The sequence below is a fragment of the Cibotium barometz genome, chromosome 28 (genome assembly GCF_041138505.1).
Source record: "Cibotium barometz isolate CiBa-2024 chromosome 28, ASM4113850v1, whole genome shotgun sequence".
Classification (NCBI taxonomy): Eukaryota; Viridiplantae; Streptophyta; class Polypodiopsida; order Cyatheales; family Cibotiaceae; genus Cibotium; species Cibotium barometz.
Genome location: NC_141073.1, coordinates 35,430,886 through 35,448,430, shown reverse-complemented (window position 1 = coordinate 35,448,430; position 17,545 = coordinate 35,430,886). Strand labels below are relative to the sequence as shown.

Genomic DNA, 17,545 nt, shown 5'->3' with positions numbered 1-17,545 from the left:
ATATCAAGCGGCTGCTCTCGCCACTAGAGGGCAAAACCTTAATACCTTGGTGAGGAGACCACCTCTTCAATGCTACGAGTGTGGTGGACCGCATCGTGTAGCGGAGTGCCCTAATAGGCTACAGAAGATCGCTACTCAGATGCAACCAAATCAAGGGAGCACATCGGGAATGCCGGTACTTACATGTAATCGTTGCGGCATAGATCATTTGATTGCTCAATGTCCACATAATCCTAATGCACCCAAGATTACGCCATTGAATTTGGTTGAGGTCACCAACCAAGCACGAGGAACCACACCCGTTGTACCCGCGAATGTAGTTACATGGTCAATGCTTCAAAATAAAAACTGCATTCTTGAAGAGAGGGATACTACATCAATCGCTCAGGCAAAGAAAAAGAAAACACGGGGGAAGAGATCGCTTAATGCCACGAGCTCCAAGCCCAGTTCAAAGACTAACATAGGAACAGGAGACGACCCCGTGTATATGAATGATCCTGAAGATGATTCTGATTCAATAGAAACCATGGGGACCAAAGCCACTACCTTAAGGGAGGAACCCACTCGGGAGCTCAACGAAGGAGAATCAAGCGAGTACATAAATAAGGGGAAACAGAAGGAAACTTCCTCGGCCCCACAACCAAGTCAGTTAATGCCCTCTCGACCACCCAAACTGACTGAGACTCCCCAAGACAAACCACGTGGGCCAAAAACCCTCAAGAAAAAGATTGGAACTTACCCAAACCCGGTTGAGGAGATTGAACAAGTGCAACACTTAAGGGGTTTGGTGGAAGAAACACAAAGAGAACTGGAGCCAAACCCGAGAAAAATCAAAATTCCAGACACAGTGTTTCCTACGCAAGTTCAGCCTCACAGGAACCATAAACCGTTAGCTATACCGAGTATCATTCGGGAGGAGGAAAGTGAGGATAGGACATCCGGAAGTGGGCAAACACCCTTCTTGCTGGAAAGAATGTTTAGTGAGGGAATGCCTGACCCCATCGAAGAGGAAGTGATTCCATCTTCACCAGTCCTCCCTAGTCAAGGGGCGATGTCTCGAAAAGCACTGTTGAATGTGTCCAAGCTAATGGATTTCATGTCCTCTGAGATCAGAACCACGATCATATCCAAATTATATGGAGATCCTGAGCTATTCTTAGCTCTTCGGGCATTTCTCAATGGAGAACTAAAGACAGGGCTACCACAATTTGCAAATATGGATAGACCCGACACGCTTCAAGATGAAGGGGAACATTGGGATCTACAACCCAACCTAGATGAAGATTCGGTCGTTGAAATACCTGTGAACAAGTTGGGTCAGTACTTTGAAGGGGACGAATCTAATGCCACCCTCCCCATTACTACCAAGGGATTAACTCTAAAGGGAATCCTTGATGGTGGTGCTGGAGTGAGCATTGTGACTAAAAACTGTTGGGAATCTATGGGGAGACCTCACCTCGAAGTCACAAACATAGTGGTTAAGATGGCAAACGGAACTATTGCTAAACCTATTGGAATGTTAAGGGACCTTAAGATCAAGGTCCTGGGATACAAGGTAAAACATACCTTCATTGTAATGGATTTTTCCAAGCATCCTATGTCATATCAAATGATCTTAGGACGTCCTTTCATGAGGGAAGCACAAATGGTGCATGACTGGTCGAAAAACCATGTCTACCTACAATTCCAGGACTCTGTCATTCGAGTTAATCTTGAGAATGGTCGCGCGCATCCTTTAGGAAGCAAGGTTATCATCGATAATCGATCGGATACCACTGTTCACTCCGCCCCATTAAGGTATTGCTATACATGCAAAAAAGAGACTGATGATGGGAAAGATTCTCCTTATATGGATGTCCTACCGGGTATGACTGAGTCAGATAACGTGGATTGGGTACACCTAGCGGCAACCATAGACACATGGGGAAATAGAGGCACAAGTTGGTGGGTAACACCTGAGGGACAAGATATGCCACCGTTTTAGTGCCAATAAACATGATAGGTGTTATGCACTTGACTCCTGATGGCAAGAAAGTGGCAAACTCCCTTGACACTGACAGTAGCAAAGACTCTGACCAATGCAACTCTGAGTCTTCTGAATCTCAAGAAGAAACTGACTCTGAGCCTGATGGGGAGGATGAATCAAATATTCACCCAAGTGTGGAAGCAAGGTGCTCAAGGCCTAGGACGGTGACCTCCTGCAGTTCATCCGAAAGTGAGGGGGACACAAGTGAAGATCGACCAAGTGAGTCCGAATCTGATAGAAACAAAAATAAAAAACTTGGTAAGAAGAAAACGAGACATAAGCGCCAACGCTATCGAGCTAATGTACGCACTGCAATAAACAAGGAGAGATCCACCGCAGAATGGCTTAGTTATGTAGGAGCTATTGACGCTAATCGGAAGTTAGCGAATAATTGGGGACAATACCTCCAAAGTGTCATGTGGTGTATTCCGCAACCTCATGACGTCGCCCAATTAGAAATCGAAGAGAAGCCGAAACTAAGTCATACTGCAAGAAGGCGGCAAAACCAAGAGTTGGCTCAGCAGCAAAAGGAAGCGGAATTGAAAGAAAAAAGCCTGGCACAACAAGAACCAGTAGACTTACACCCCGCACCCGAGCATTTCAAATCATTTACCACAGGGGAACGTAAAGTAGTCTACACAAAAGCCCAACGAACGCCTACCAATGGGAGTAGCGGTGTCTACGATGGCCCTGCGGTAGTTAAGGAGATAGACTTAGCAGACCCGGGTGAGGAGTCTAAACCAGTTTTTATTGCTCAAGACCTCACCAAGGCGGAAGAAGCTGCACTTACGAAGCTTCTTAAAGAATTCAAGGACATATTTGCCTGGACATATCATGATATGAAGGGTGTTCCACCCTCGGTGGTGCAACACACGATTCCAATGATTAGCACTGCTAAACCAATCCAGCAACGTCCCTACCCAATGAATCCTAAGTATACAAAGATTGTACAAGAGGAAATTGAAAAGCTTGTAAAATGTGGATTCATATACCCTATTGAGCACTCAGAATGGGTTTCTCCGATAGTCATCGTACCAAAGAAGAATGGGAAACTCAGAGTGTGCGTTGATCTCAAAAAGGTTAATGCAGCCACCAGAAGGGATCATTACCCCTTGCCATATTTTGAACATGTGCTTGAAAGAGTGGCAGGCAAAGAGGCATATAGCTTTTTAGATGGGTACTCGGGTTACAATCAGATCACAATTGCAGTCGAGGACCAAGCTAAAACAGCATTTATCACGGAGTTTGGAGTGTTTGCCTTTCGCGTCATGGCTTTTGCCTTTCGCGTCATGGCTTTTAGCTTGACCAATGCACCTGCAACATTCCAACGATTGATAAACACGGCCTTTAAGGAATATCTAAGGGACTTCTGTGAAGCTTTCTTAGATGATCTTTGTGTTCATTCCTCTTGGGATGAGCACTTGACGTGTTTACAAAAAATATTTGAAAGGTGTAGATTATATCGCATCTCCTTGAATCCTTTCAAATGCCAATTCTGGGTTAAACACGGAGTTATCTTAGGGCATATAGTGTCCAAAAATGGGATTTCCACAGACGAGAGTAAAATCAAGGTCATTCTGGAATTGCCACCACCCACATCAACTACAAGGGAGTCCAACGGTTTATGGGCCACGTTGGTTATTATCGAAGATTTATTCTATTCTTCGCCGAGATAGCTCGACCATTGTATAAGCTTCTCATCGAGTTTATTTGGACGGAAGAATGTGATCGTGCCTATGAGCTATTAAAGAAGGCCTTGGCGAGTGCTCCAATCTTGAGAATGCCTAACTGGGATTTACTTTTCCATGTACATATTGATGCATCAAACTTTGCTATTGGGTGTGTGTTAACTCAACCTGGAGAACACAAGCTAGACTACCCCATTAGCTTTGCCAGTCGCCAGTTGAACGATGCTGAGATGAACTACACCACTACGGAGCGAGAAGGGTTGGCAATGATATATGCAGTAAGGAAATTTCGTTATTACCTCCTTGCCACCAAGTTTGTTTTCTATGTGGATCATCAAGCATTGTTGTATCTGGTAAACAAACCATGCTCACACGATAGCTATTGATTCTTCTTGAGTTTGATTTCACTGTTGTTGTGAGACCTGGAAAAAAACATGTTATGGCTCATCATTTGTCTCGCATACCTAATGGTGAGGCTCCTACGGGGGTTGATGATGACTTACCGGACACTTCCCTGTTCATGGTGGAGACAATGCCTGAATGGAGTAAGAAGATTGTTAACTTTTTGGTTAATGGCTTTCCACCCAAGGAGCTTCGTAAAGATCTAGCTCGAAAGCTGATCAAAGAATGCGAACCCTATTGCCTGATAGCCGGGACTCTTTATAAAAGAGGAAAGGATGACGTTCTTAGGCGTTGTGCCCGAGAGGATGAGTATCTATACATTTTGCAAGAGGCACATATGGGCGTAGCCGGTGGTCACTTCTCAGGAGACTTAACTGCGCGAAAGATCTTACAATCAGGGTATTGGTGGCCCACTATGTTCCAAGATGCATCACTCTTTGTGAAGGGTTGCGATGAATGCCAACGATACAAGAAACCCCAACGGAAAGATCAGATGCCCCTACATCCAATCAAAGTAAACCAACCATTTGAAAAGTGGGTTTTAGACTTTGTAGGTCCAATTAGCCCAGCGGCCCGAAACACACAATCTCGCTATATTATTGTGGCCACTGACTATATGACCAAATGGGCTGAAGCGAAAGCGACACGTAAGGCAGATGCGAGGACAACAGCCAAGTTCCTCTTTGAAAATATAATCACACGCTTCGGTTGTCCTTTTGAACTTGTGAGCGACAATGGGACGCATTTTATAAATGACGTGATTAAGGAGCTCACAACAAATTTCATGATATCCCATCATAAATCTACTCCTTATTATCCGCAAGCGAATGGCCAAGCCGAGAGTACAAACAAGACATTAATCTCTGTTTTGACAAAGACAGTTGAAGCTCATCGTACGGATTGGGATCTAAAGCTTACAACAGCTTTATGGGCCTATCGTACTGCGTACAAAGTGGCTATTAATTGCACACCATTCAAAATGGTATATGGTCAAGAAGTAGTCATGCCGTGGGAATTTGTTATTCCTAGTCTTCGTGTTGCTACTCAAGAGGATTGGGATGGTAATCCCTTAGTAGAGCGTCTATATATCCTTGAGCAGCTAAACGAAGAAAGACAATTGGCTGTATACAATGCCCTTGTGGAGAAGGATAGAAGGAAAAAATGGTTTGATCGCCACCTCAAGGACAAGGACATCAAAGTTGGGAATAAAGTCCTGATGTATGGAGTGCGAAACGAAAAGAAGAAGCTCAAATATACTGGTAAGGGTCGTATAGAGTATGTGAAATTACCCCGCAAGGTACCATCAGAGTGGAGACTCTCGACGGAGTCGAAACCATTGGATTCCTTAATGGAAGTAAATTCAGAAGATACTATGACCCGCTAAGCCAAGAGGAGTTATATGCAATCCATTAAAAGAAGGCAGCTAAAGAACAAGCTGAGCTTAAGAAAATACAAGCGAGAGTTGAAGCCAAAGAACGTCAACAGCATGCTAGGCGCCAACGAGAAGCCAACTTGGGAATTACACAAGTATTTTTCGAGGAGGCAGAGGAGGATTCACTGGAATCTGACCCACCTCTAAGATACCCAATTGAGTTACAAAGTCCTTACGGGGAGGTGCTGTATAATGCATTATTGGATACAGGAGCTCAACACAATTTGTTATCATATGGCGTGTGGTGTCAACTTGGAAAACCACCTTTATCCAAGAGTGCTATCCAAGTTCAAGGTATCAACAAGAAGAAACCCCTTTCTCAGGAATTCTGCACACTTCGGTTGCCTATGACAAGGGAACCATAATTCAAAGCTTTTTGGTTATGCCTGCTGGTACCATGGAAGGGACTGTAAACTTAGGGCGCAAATGGATGATGGCCACCAAATGCAATATCGATTGGGCAACCAGACAAGTCACGACGCAAGAACCAACACTAGGTCTGACCGCTCAAAATCCCGTTCCTAAGCCATCGACTCTGGACAAAATGTTGGATAACGAAAAATCACAAAGTCCAGTGGCAAAACCATCTTTGATTGTTTTCCACCCCTCTAACGCTTCAACGCCAAGAGTGGAAACAGGCAAGGTGGTCTCTAAAGCTCCGCTTACTATGCCAAAAAACACATACAAATGGGTCCCAAAGGCTTCGTTAATAGCTACTTCCCCTGCTCAATCTCGTTCAGCCACCAAGAAGCCTCGTAAAAGGAAAGCAGCTACCTACCCGAGAAAGGGCAATGTAACATCGCGATGGATCCCTATAAAATTATTAGTAGCCCAAGGGTACTACGAGGGGAATGACCAGATTTGGGTCCCTAAACATAAGCTGAATCCCTCTACATCACCTATAAAACCTTGCAAACCAATTGTTGCCACCCCAACGACAATTCAAGACCGTGGTAAGGAAAAGGTAACAGAGTGCTCTGCACCACTTCTTCCAGAGCTAGTTTGGATTCCCAAACGATATCGATCAATACCACCTAGCTCAGGAAGGGGGGAGTCACATGAAGCTTCTAGCTCTTCATGCTAAACACACATTGATATAGAAGTTTCTTCATGCTCTACACCTACTCTTGTCAACACCCAACAAGAGACCAATGAGTCTATGTCTCCCTTTGTAAAAGTATCATCGGAAACCATTTCCTCCATTCGTCAATGGGAGCGTACACTACCATCTCTGCAATTGGATGTGGCTGCAAGGGTCATAAAAAGCTATCTGCCCACATCACAACCTATGACCCGCTGGACAAATTGGTTCCAAGAAGCTGCAACATCATTGCAGAAAATATGATCTACCCAAGGAAAGGGGGAGCATGTACTCACGCTCAACATTCTATTGCTTCCTCCCTAACCTTCTCCCCTGACCATGTAATTACCAAATTCAAGGGGATGTATATATATAGCTTCATACACAGAAGAGAAAAGAAAAGAAAAGCAAAAAATAGTAAAAAGAGCAAGAGCACATTAAAAACAGAAATATCCGTATATACAATCAAGAACTAGATTGACCTGTCATAAACCTACTGATGCTATATCTGTGTTTGCAGATATGGCAGATGCACGATCATCATACACTTCATCCACTCCTACCTTTGGTGAGAGGTATCATCTGTACCTTTCTCAGATATTCCACATGTGTTATCCTGTAATTAAAACTGAATGGGATCATATAGATGTACTAGCTCCAGAGAGGAAAATGTTGAGGAATTAGAATGGCTAATTTGCCTATTGACCATGACTGACCCCTACTCCGTAGTAGAGGACATATCCCCGATAGCCCAATGCTTTCCTTTTCCACAAGATGACTATCCTCGCATGGTTACATTCTTGATGAGTTTATGTGGATGGGAAAATGAAAAGGAAATATCTGACAATGATGAATGGACGGATGAAACTCATGGCACTACTGAGGTTGACTTTATTTGTTTGGATGATGCAGATAGAGGCTTAGCCTTAGGGCTAGAGCCAGGACTCTACAACATCCTCTTACCGTATCCTCAGTAGTAGTGTGGTGACTGGTAGGTAGGTTAGTGTTTTCTAGTTTTTTCTAGTTTAGATTCCTTAAACAAGTCTTGAAATTTTCACACTGATGTGCCTCTCGAGGTATAGTGCTTGTTAGTTGATTGTACAGGTTGAAAAGTTTGAGGTGGGTTCGCTTTCAAGTCCTGAGATAGCCGCAACGCTCATACATAAATATCTCATCAAATTGCGGGCATTTCTCTCATCGAATCAAGGAGATCTCCAAAATACAGGTGTAATTCTTCCATACCCACTCTCTTTCGTTTTTACTATTCAATTGAATGCATGAACTATAATGCATAACCTTATGGAAATTGTCAATGTACTACTTAGTTTTTGAAGTTGCCTGACGTGCTAGTGAATCATTAATGAGTTTAACCTTATTGGATATATTCTTGAAAATGCATGCAGTCTTTAGTTAACCTTGGAATACGATTGTCTTAGATCCAAGATCAAACCATCTTAATGTTTGACACTTGGCTGTGTGTGTGTTGACCTCTAGGACATAGCTTTTATCCCTTGTCGAAAGGATGTAAGAACACATTTTAGTTCAGGAGCGAAGATCAAAAGAAATTTAATTTTTTTTTTAAAAAAAAAAGCCTACAATAAATGGCAATGCAAGTCTATGATGTGCTTTAATGTTGGCCTATCGCCTTATTGATGCTTGGTAGGCGAGGAGTATTCTACTCTAGACCGATGCCTTGGTTGGTAGGGGGTAGCCTTGCCTAAAGTGAGCTAATAGATTCTTGGATAATGCCTTGTGTTAAACATGGTACCAGGATCGATGTTAGTTTTGCCTTAGGAAGGTCGCCATTGTGTGTAAAAATTATCACGTGCATAAAATAAAAAAAAATAAAGGCAAAAGGCTCCTGTAACTCTGATGTTTCTTGTGTCCTTAGGCTCGTGGTATTAACTTGTTCTTAGAGTAGACACAGTGTGGTCATCTGTTTATTTATTAAGCTTAGTTATTTTCCTTGACTTAGGCCAGTTATAAACCTTGATTAACCTTTGACACCTTGCTAACTCTTGATTTACTTTCAATAATTTTAAACTCCTGTTAATTTGCTACACTAGCTCACTCATGTGACTCTTAAACTAAGTTCTCATAGCAACATCCATTGTGGTCTAACATGCTTGAATTTATACACTTTATATCTTTTGAATTCCAGCATACCTTCACTCTACTTCCCTGTTTTGCAGACGGTCTACCACAACAACCCTCTCGAGCTTACCATACCATAGCTTCCGAGGACGGAATCTACATCAGGAAGGGGGGCATGTTAACCTATGAGACGGACATTGAGACGTACTATGTTTTACGTCATTAATTTAAATATTCTGAGTCATGGGCCGGGCTTATCGGCACCATATGTTAAGGATGAAGGGATTGGGTGATCGCCGATGAGAGGCGCACCTTGAATATCAGTAGGATAAGGGTTAGGATCGGCCGGCCATGTATGGGCGCCCAAGTGTGAACGGCCAAGTCACCTATAAGAGTCAAATGTAACCCTAAAATCCTCATTCTCATGTGTTGTGAATAGAAGAGTGCTCTTGCCTTATCCTCTTGGTTTCCTTCTCCTGCGTGTGTGTGTGTGTGAGAGAGAGAGAGAGAGAGAGAGAGTGAGAGAGCGATCGAGCACTGTGTAGCAGCACGGCGGCGGCGAGGCGGTAGAGCGGCGATGGCAGCTCCTCCTTCACGGCTGCGACGCGGGAATCCTTCACGGCGGCGGTTGAGCGGTGAGTGACACACCTTTTGCATTCTGTTTGAGCTTCCTTCCCTGGTTGTATGCTTGCAGCCATTCGTGGCTCGCATACGGTGCTCGGCAAGTCCCCAGCTACGACTTGTGCGACAAAAGCGCACAATGATTGGAGTGATGAAATACCTCGATACCTTACCTATGGTTTTCCACAAGGTTGAGATAAGATGCAATAGCTTAATCAGGCTAGCAGCACCATATCAAACTGATAGCAGGGTAACTATATAAGCTAGGTAAAGATGATACTTTATAGAGGTGTGTCCGTGAGGATAAACTCATACATGTGTTAGAGTGTTAAAGGATGCATGCTCCATGATTGCAGAAGGAGAATGGGGAAGTGATAGCACGAAAGATTCTCAAAGGAGGACTATGGTTAGCCAACATTGTTTGGCAACGTGATAAAATTTGCCAAAAGGTTTTGATAAGTGTCAACAATTTACTATACCAAAAGGAGGAATATGGTTAGCCAACATTGTTTGGCAACGCGATAAAATTTGCCAAAAGGTTTGATAAGTGTCAACGCGATAAAATTTGCCAAAAGGTTTTGATAAGTGTCAACAATTTACTATACCACAATAGGGGAGAAGATGCCCCCCACTTTGGTAATGGTCCAAAACCCCTTTGAGAAATGGAGAATTGACTTTGTAGGACTCATTAGTCCTACTACACATAAAACCTAGCCCATAATAGCGATAGACTATTTCACCAAGTGGACGAAAACTAGGGATACCAGGAAGGTTGATACTTATACCACTGCTAAAATCCCATACGAGCAAGTTAATTCTAGGTTTGGATGGCTATTAAAGATAGTTAGTAACCAAGGATCACATTTTGTCAATGAGGTGATTGATTGCCTCATGAAAGGCATCAAGATAGTTCAAGAAATTTGTCACCTTACTATTCACAAGCCAATGACTAGGTAGAAAGCATGAACAAAAATTTATGTGGCATTTTAATAAAGATCATTCAGTCCAATAGAATACAATGGGAACATAAGCTTCTTACAGTTGCGGTATGGGGTTACCAACATCATACAAAGTGGGAATTGGGTATATCGCATTTCAGTTATAGCCTATAGGGTTGATGACATCATGTCCATGTAATACATAGTTCCCAATTTGAGAATTGTAGTTAGAAAGAGGTTGACTAAAACTACTATGGCTGGGAGACTAATTGACCTAGAGAAACTAGAAGAAACCACCCTATTAGCCATGCATGGGTTACTGATAGAAAAGCTCTCCCAAAAAAATGGTTTGACCAAAATGTGAAAGGCAAGGGGATTAAAAGAGGACAACTTAGTGCTGTTGTATGGAATGGTGAGCAACAAACAAAAAAAAAGATGATACTCCAAGGCATGGGACCATTCAGGATAACCAAAATTACTCCACAAGGGTTAATCCAATTTGAGACCCTTATGGCATTGAGACCAATGGATATATCAATGGGAATACGCTGAAAAACTCTTATGAACCCCTAACCCAAGATATTCTTGCTTGAATCCATAAGAAGAAAGATGAGAAAAAAGAGCAAGACAAGGTGAAAAGACTCACCCAAGAAGAGGCTACAACAATCAACTGAGCTAAAACAATAGATGGGAAAGACACTATCAACCAATATGGCTACACTATCATCTCGAGAAGATGAACACCTGGATGTCAAGTATCTATGGTCAAAAACAACAACATGAGTATAACTTTAATACAAAGCAAGTCACAACTTCTTGTCCTAATGAAACATTGGAAGGTCTAGGTAAACCAGACTTGGAACCAACAAATGTAAGTGCTCGTAGTTTCCATGCTTGTATGGTAAAAGTTAAAGGCTATTTAAACGTTCAAATCCTTATCAACAATTACCCTATGGCTGAAAAGATATTTTTTATACATGTAGGTGTTACGAAAGACACAGGAGTAACTTACAACATGATGTCCTATGAAACATCGGAAGCTCTTGGCAAACCACACTTGGAACCAACAAATGTAAGTTCTTGTAGTTTCCCTACTGGTATGGTAAAGGTTGAAGGCTATTTAAATGTTTAAATCCTTTTCAACAATAACCCTATGTTTGAAAAGATATATGTTATGCATGCATGTATTTTGAAAGACCAGGTACTACTGGTAAGAGCATGGATTGGTGCAACCAACTGCTTCATAATGGAAGAAACGAATCATTCAATTGCAAACAAAGGTAGGTAGAGTGATGGTATCACTTTGGTCCCCAAGTTTTGAGAAATTCTCATCTTCAAAAATAGCTCAAAGTTGCTCCAAATCATAGAAAGATCAAAGGAGCCATGAGACCTACACTGAGAAAAGCCTGATCATGGCCCCATAATAAATCCTACCACGGAACCAACCACCACCAATTTCGTCTAATGGTTAGAAGAATAGAAATAGGCCATAACGTTGGCCTATTTCAACTCTTACAAGAACTCTACCATTCAAGCAAGCAGTGAAACAAGCAATAATTATCATGGGATTCTTACCTTGCTTTTAGCCCAAGATCTCTTTGACCTCCAAGCTCCATTGGTGGTCACACTAGCTCTAATCTCCCTCTTTTTGTTACCAAGAATTTTGCTACACTTCACTACAAGGACTAACCTCTCTCACTCTCTACACTCTCTCACACAAAGCATAAAGAGACACATGTGCAAGAAGCTACAATCATCTCCTCTCTCTCTCTCTCTCTCTCTCTCTCTCTCTCTCTCTCTCTATAGACATAAGAGCAAAAGGCAAGAAGGTAACTAGATCTCATTTAGCACAAAGGGGGTTTGTATGTCATTGTATTATGAGAAATTGACTTAGATACAATTAGCCTTTATTCACACTTAGGCACCCAAACTTAAATCCTAAACTACTAAGCTTGGTCATTTGCCAACTTTTCTCATAATATTTACAATGTTTATAGTACCTTTTCATGACACTTATTGTGCTACTCCCATTTGTAGTAGAGAGTTTCTTTGTTAAGCCTAAAATGGGATTAACAAGTACATTAGAAGAGTAGGAATGGTGGTAATTTGAACTCTCTCTGCTAGCATCAAGAAAGGAAAGGGGAAGGAGTCTAGTAACCCCTCTTCTTATGGAAAGAAGAAGAAGAAGATGGTGAAATGCATCTACAAGCATATACAAAAAGCATGTAGGCATAGTGGGAGGCAGATGAGAAGAGTGATAATTTGAGTAGTGTTGATTTAGAATTAGAGCTCTTTGTGACAATTGAAGAAATGTGTGCAAAGGTAGAGAATTCTACATTAGCTAATGGTTCATGGATCATGTAGCATCTTGATATATAACTAATTAAATGACTAGTATAGGGGAGTCCATCATGTGCGAAAGATGCCAAATGCCCTCAAAAGGCACAAGTACTATCTTTTGTATCAAGTAATAGTCATACTAAGAAGTTGTTGTTAGATGTACTTTATGTACTAGATAATATCAAGAGGAACCTCCTCTCTATTGTGGCCATAACAGTCATGACTTTAGGGTTCACTTTGATCAGTGAGAGCTAGTGGGTAATCATCTTGAATGCCAGTGGTAATGTCACTAGGAGAGGCAAAAGATATAATAATTTATATGAGTTATGAGCTTTTTTGTACACATGCCAAGTAGGTTATGGCATGAAAGATTCGGTGAGCACTCAAGCTACATGGTCTTGAAAGAGATGTAAAAGTCAAGGAAATTGTGGTGGTAATAGTAGAGCTACGTTGCATCTCATTTTAAAATAGAAAAAAGAGAATAGAAGACAACCTATGGGCAAAAGAGGTTCACTATAGAAGACAACCAAGGAGATTCACTATGATATACACTACATGGGTAAGTGTTGGTTTTGAGACTTCACCAATGCAATGTGGTTCCAGTTGTAGAGATAAAATCCATAGTACTATCTATAATCATCCTTCTATTCTATTATTCAAATCTTTATAGTAACATTTGATATATTTCTTGGTATCTTAATAAATAGGAGGGACATGGTCTAATGGAGAAAGAGAGACTTGGGCTCCTACCAGAGATAGCTACAGATGCCCACACAAGATGCCGTCGGAGGGTGGTGACAATGATAATAAAGATGATAATGATGACAATGAGGAGGAGGATCTTCCATAGGAATGGATTTGGCCTCCTCTAGCTCCATTGCATCGTATATACACTTTTGTGTACATCAATCTTGTTCCACCGGTACTACATGTTATTGATATATGTACTTCCATCATATATACTCCTTTTGTATACACTTTTTGAACATAGAAGGAATATAAATTCATATTATAAAATTGTAACATTAGAAGCTTAATGTGTAATAGCGATTTAAACAATGTGTGCATAGTAAGAAAGTTGTTCATAATTTAACAATATATCTAGTGAGCATAAAAGCAGGTTATTTTTAATTTATTAATGTTAACAAATCATTGCTCCTAAAATGTTAATAACAAAATAAAAGCATTCAAAATTGTTGCACCAATCAAGCATTTGTTTAAATAAAAATTTTGTTTCTTTATTTTGCATCTATGGAAAAAGGAAAGACATATACTTGGATTTTATAAATAATGAAGAATAAATATATCAAGGACAAAGCTATTGAAAGAGCCAAAAAAACAAGAGGACACAGAAGAGACAGAACTATCATAAGGTGAGCTTTAGTTATTCCAGTAAAAGTAGATTTCTATGATACTAGTATTTTGAAATTACTACAATTTATTTTACATTATTTACCCACAAAATTATAACCATGTTAAACTCCAACATCTAGCTAGTTGTACTCTCAAAAAAGAATACAAATATGGCCTCGTTTTGAAACAAGTCTACTTGGAAAGTCTAGCAAATGTGGAGATGAGAAGCTCAAGCTCTCTCTCCCCTGATACGCCTTGCAAGCTGCATGTCTTTGGGCATAATGGTGACACGTTTGGCATGGATAGCACAGAGGTTGGTATCCTCAAAAAGTGAAACTAAGTAAGCTTCCGAAGCTTCTTGAAGAGCAAGCACAGCATGGGATTGAAAGCGTAGATCGGTCTGCATGAAATTAAACGACATTATATTTTTTTATTATAACTAACACACACACACACATACATACACAAACATATATATATGCATGTGTGTGCGCGCACACACACACACACTCACTCATCACTATACATCACTATTGGTGGTATGGTATAATATGCATGTAGGGACTATAGGTGCATGCCTTGTAGTCCTGAGCGATTTCTCTGACTAGTCGTTGGAAGGGTAGCTTCGGAAGCAAAAGCTCAGTACTCTTCTGGTACTTTCGAATCTCACTACACATAACACACACACACACACACACACACACACATGATAGTTTAAGAATCATAAAATAAAAATGATTCAAAAGGTTTCTCGTATGGTTACAAGGTGTAATATGTTGAAGGACATATACCGTAGTGCAACGGTTCCGGGGCGATAGCGATGGGGTTTCTTCACACCACCAGTGGTGGGAGCGGACTTCTTAGCGGCCTGGGAATACACAGCGCGTAAGGAATTATTTGGGGTGCGTTCCCACGGACAGAAGCACTCACGCATGTCTTTTTTACCTTGGTGGCCAGCTGCTTGCGGGGGGCCTTGCCGCCCGTGGACTTGCGAGCAGTCTGCTTGGTACGCGCCATAGCTGCCTCCTCCTCCTCTTCCTGCTTGTTGGTACGTCTAACTGTCGCCGTGCCGCCGCCGCCGCCGCCTTTATATATCCATTGGTCCTTCGTGTCCCCCCAATTCTCAACGCTTCATGTCCCACAATTTTGTATCATACCTTAATAATAACTAGTATTGCACCCGCCCCTGCCCATTGCTACTAAGGTTCCAGAAAAGAACTATTCTCTCTCTACAACCATCTCTCTCTCTTACATGCACATGCACATGACCCTCTCCCTCTCTCCGTCACTTACACACTCTCTCTCTTACACACACACATGCACATGCACATGACCCTCTCCCTCTCTCTGTCACGTACACACTCTCAAATGTTGAAACTCTCACACACACACACACACACACACATGTACACAATAGATCAAGCCGAGTGGTTGAACTTTTTCACTGATCAACCATCTTTATAGCAAACAGAGCTGGATCCCCAACTAATTAAGATAAGCTTTCGACATGTAGTTTTGGATACAATGTTAACATAAGATACTCTATCCAAAATCAAATCTGATACCTCGTGTCTTGCAAGATTCACATGAATGACAGGAATTGCTTCGTCACATATACTAGAGCTTCCTTTTGCTGAATAGATAGTTCCTCTAGTTTTGATTGGCTAACCTATTATTCCAGAGGTTTAGATTGAACCCCCCGTTCCTCTATCGGACTTGAACCAATTGCTCTTTGAAATTTGGCACTAGCATCGAATCGACTCCATAGAAATATTGATTTGCTATTTCTTTAGATCCTCCCGTAGGCCATATGGCAAAGCATTCTCTACATTGTTCTCGTGTTGAGATTTTGCTTTCTTCAATGCTTCTACAATGTGCTCTCATCCTGAAATTTTGCTTCTTCAGTGCTTCTACAATGTGCTCTCATCCTGAAATTTTGCTTTTTCTAGTGCCTCCAACACTTCTGCCCTAGACAAAATGGATATCCAATCCTTGACTCATTTTCTTTGAGCATAGGCCTTCTTAGCACCCTGAGTTATCTACTTTCTGGTGTGTTTGAACAGAATAACCGACTCATGCTCTTTCTTTTTTGGGATTTCGCAAGCTTGTTGCTTCTCCACCTACGTAGATACTTGAATCCAAACTTTATGTTGATCTTTCCATGTGACTTCCTTCCATTTACCCTTCTTATCCAAGCTCAGTTCCACCGACTCCGAAGGCTAGGACCTGGCGTCCCAGACTCTTTCTTCTTTATGATTTTGGGAGCTTGGTGCTTCTCTACCCACTTTGTGCTTTGTAGACTTCACCAACACTCTCTCAGCACTTATTGTGGACCCACCAATTGCTCTAGAGTCATAACAGCCAAATAGCACTAGCCATCATTCTCTTCAGTTGTTTGCTTAATCCCTTGATGAAATAGGAATTCAAAACTTCATCCTCGGTTGGCCGATTGGTTGCATCCAACTCGTTGAAGAAGAAGCTTCCGAAACTTTGCTGCATAATCTTCCACCATCCTCCCTTTTTGATCCATCTAACTTATCCACATCACAAGAACATATGTTTTATCTTCCCTGAACCTTTGAAGAAATGCATCCTAGATTGCATCATAGGTCAAAAATGAGCATACTCATATTGAGCAATCCAGAGTGTAACACTTTTTTTGTAAAGTCGGCACAAATGTTGCCTTCTACATTTTCAACAACAATTCTCCAACAAACTACTTCAAGAGGTTCCATAGCTTTATAACATCTCTACATGACATGCAAAACTTTTATTCTATTAGGTGCCCAATTTTAAGGAATTCCTTTGAGTGTTATCTAAAATTATTTCCTCTATAAGTTAAGCTTTTTATTAAGCATCTCTCTCTCTCTCTCTCTCTCTCTGTCTCTCTCTCTCTCTCTCTCTCTCTCTCTCTCTCTCTCTCTCTCTCTCTCTCTCTCTCTCTCTCTCTCTCTCAAATGATGATTTGTTAGCATGTATATTTCTTAAATCACATTACATTTTAGAACACATTTTGATTAGAATTTGAGCATGAATAAATCATACAAAGCAAAATCCACCATGACATACTGTTAAGCCATATCATGAAAATAATATAAAATTTTAGATTATCTTTCCCACACTCTCTAATCTTTCTTGTCGTCCTCGTCCCAATTCTTGGTCTCGATATCTACATTTCCCTTCTCGTCCTCATCTGTATCCTCCTCTCCTCTTTGTCCTCCTTATCCATGTCCTCTTATTCCTTGGTTTTAATTTATCCTCTGACAAAGCGTACACCTCTTGTTGGTTAGAAGTATACTTTTGCTACTTAGATGATGACAAAGTGTACACCTCTTGTTGGTTAGAAGTATACTTTTGCTACTTAGATGATGACAAAGCGTACACCTCTTGTTGGTTAGAAGTATACTTTTGCTACTTAGATGATGACAAAGAGACAGAAGTGGGGCATTCTATATTACTATATCGGTACTACCACTGTATGTGTTATAGAAAAAGTGAAAACCTCCATCTCAAATTAAAGAAAACATTATCAAATAAAAATTTTAGAATTTGTAAAAGTTTACAGGTTAT

At 41.2% G+C, this 17,545-nt stretch overlaps 1 protein-coding gene across 1 annotated transcript; it reads right to left on the bottom strand.

The window, feature by feature from the left end:
• Positions 1-14,221: 14,221 nt before the first annotated feature.
• Positions 14,222-15,021, bottom strand: LOC147622775 (histone H3.3a-like). The gene is made up of 3 exons (XM_086822699.1): positions 14,921-15,021; positions 14,767-14,843; positions 14,222-14,375 (listed from the first exon to the last, which is right to left on the bottom strand). Exons 1-3 carry the CDS (start codon positions 14,990-14,992, stop codon positions 14,312-14,314), a joined length of 213 nt encoding a protein of 70 aa, XP_086678825.1. The 5' UTR covers positions 14,993-15,021; the 3' UTR covers positions 14,222-14,311.
• Between the last annotated feature and the right edge of the window lie 2,524 nt (positions 15,022-17,545).

Bases quoted from the DNA above. Each gene is read 5' to 3' on its own strand.
- LOC147622775 (XM_086822699.1), bottom strand. From the start codon at position 14,992: ATGGCGCGTACCAAGCAGACTGCTCGCAAGTCCACGGGCGGCAAGGCC. The intron at 14,844-14,920 runs GTAAAAAAGACA...GTGTATTCCCAG, and splicing joins GCAAGCAGCTGGCCACCAAG to GCCGCTAAGAAGTCCGCTCC. The intron at 14,376-14,766 runs GTATATGTCCTT...AATTTCATGCAG, and splicing joins CCCGGAACCGTTGCACTACG to ACCGATCTACGCTTTCAATC.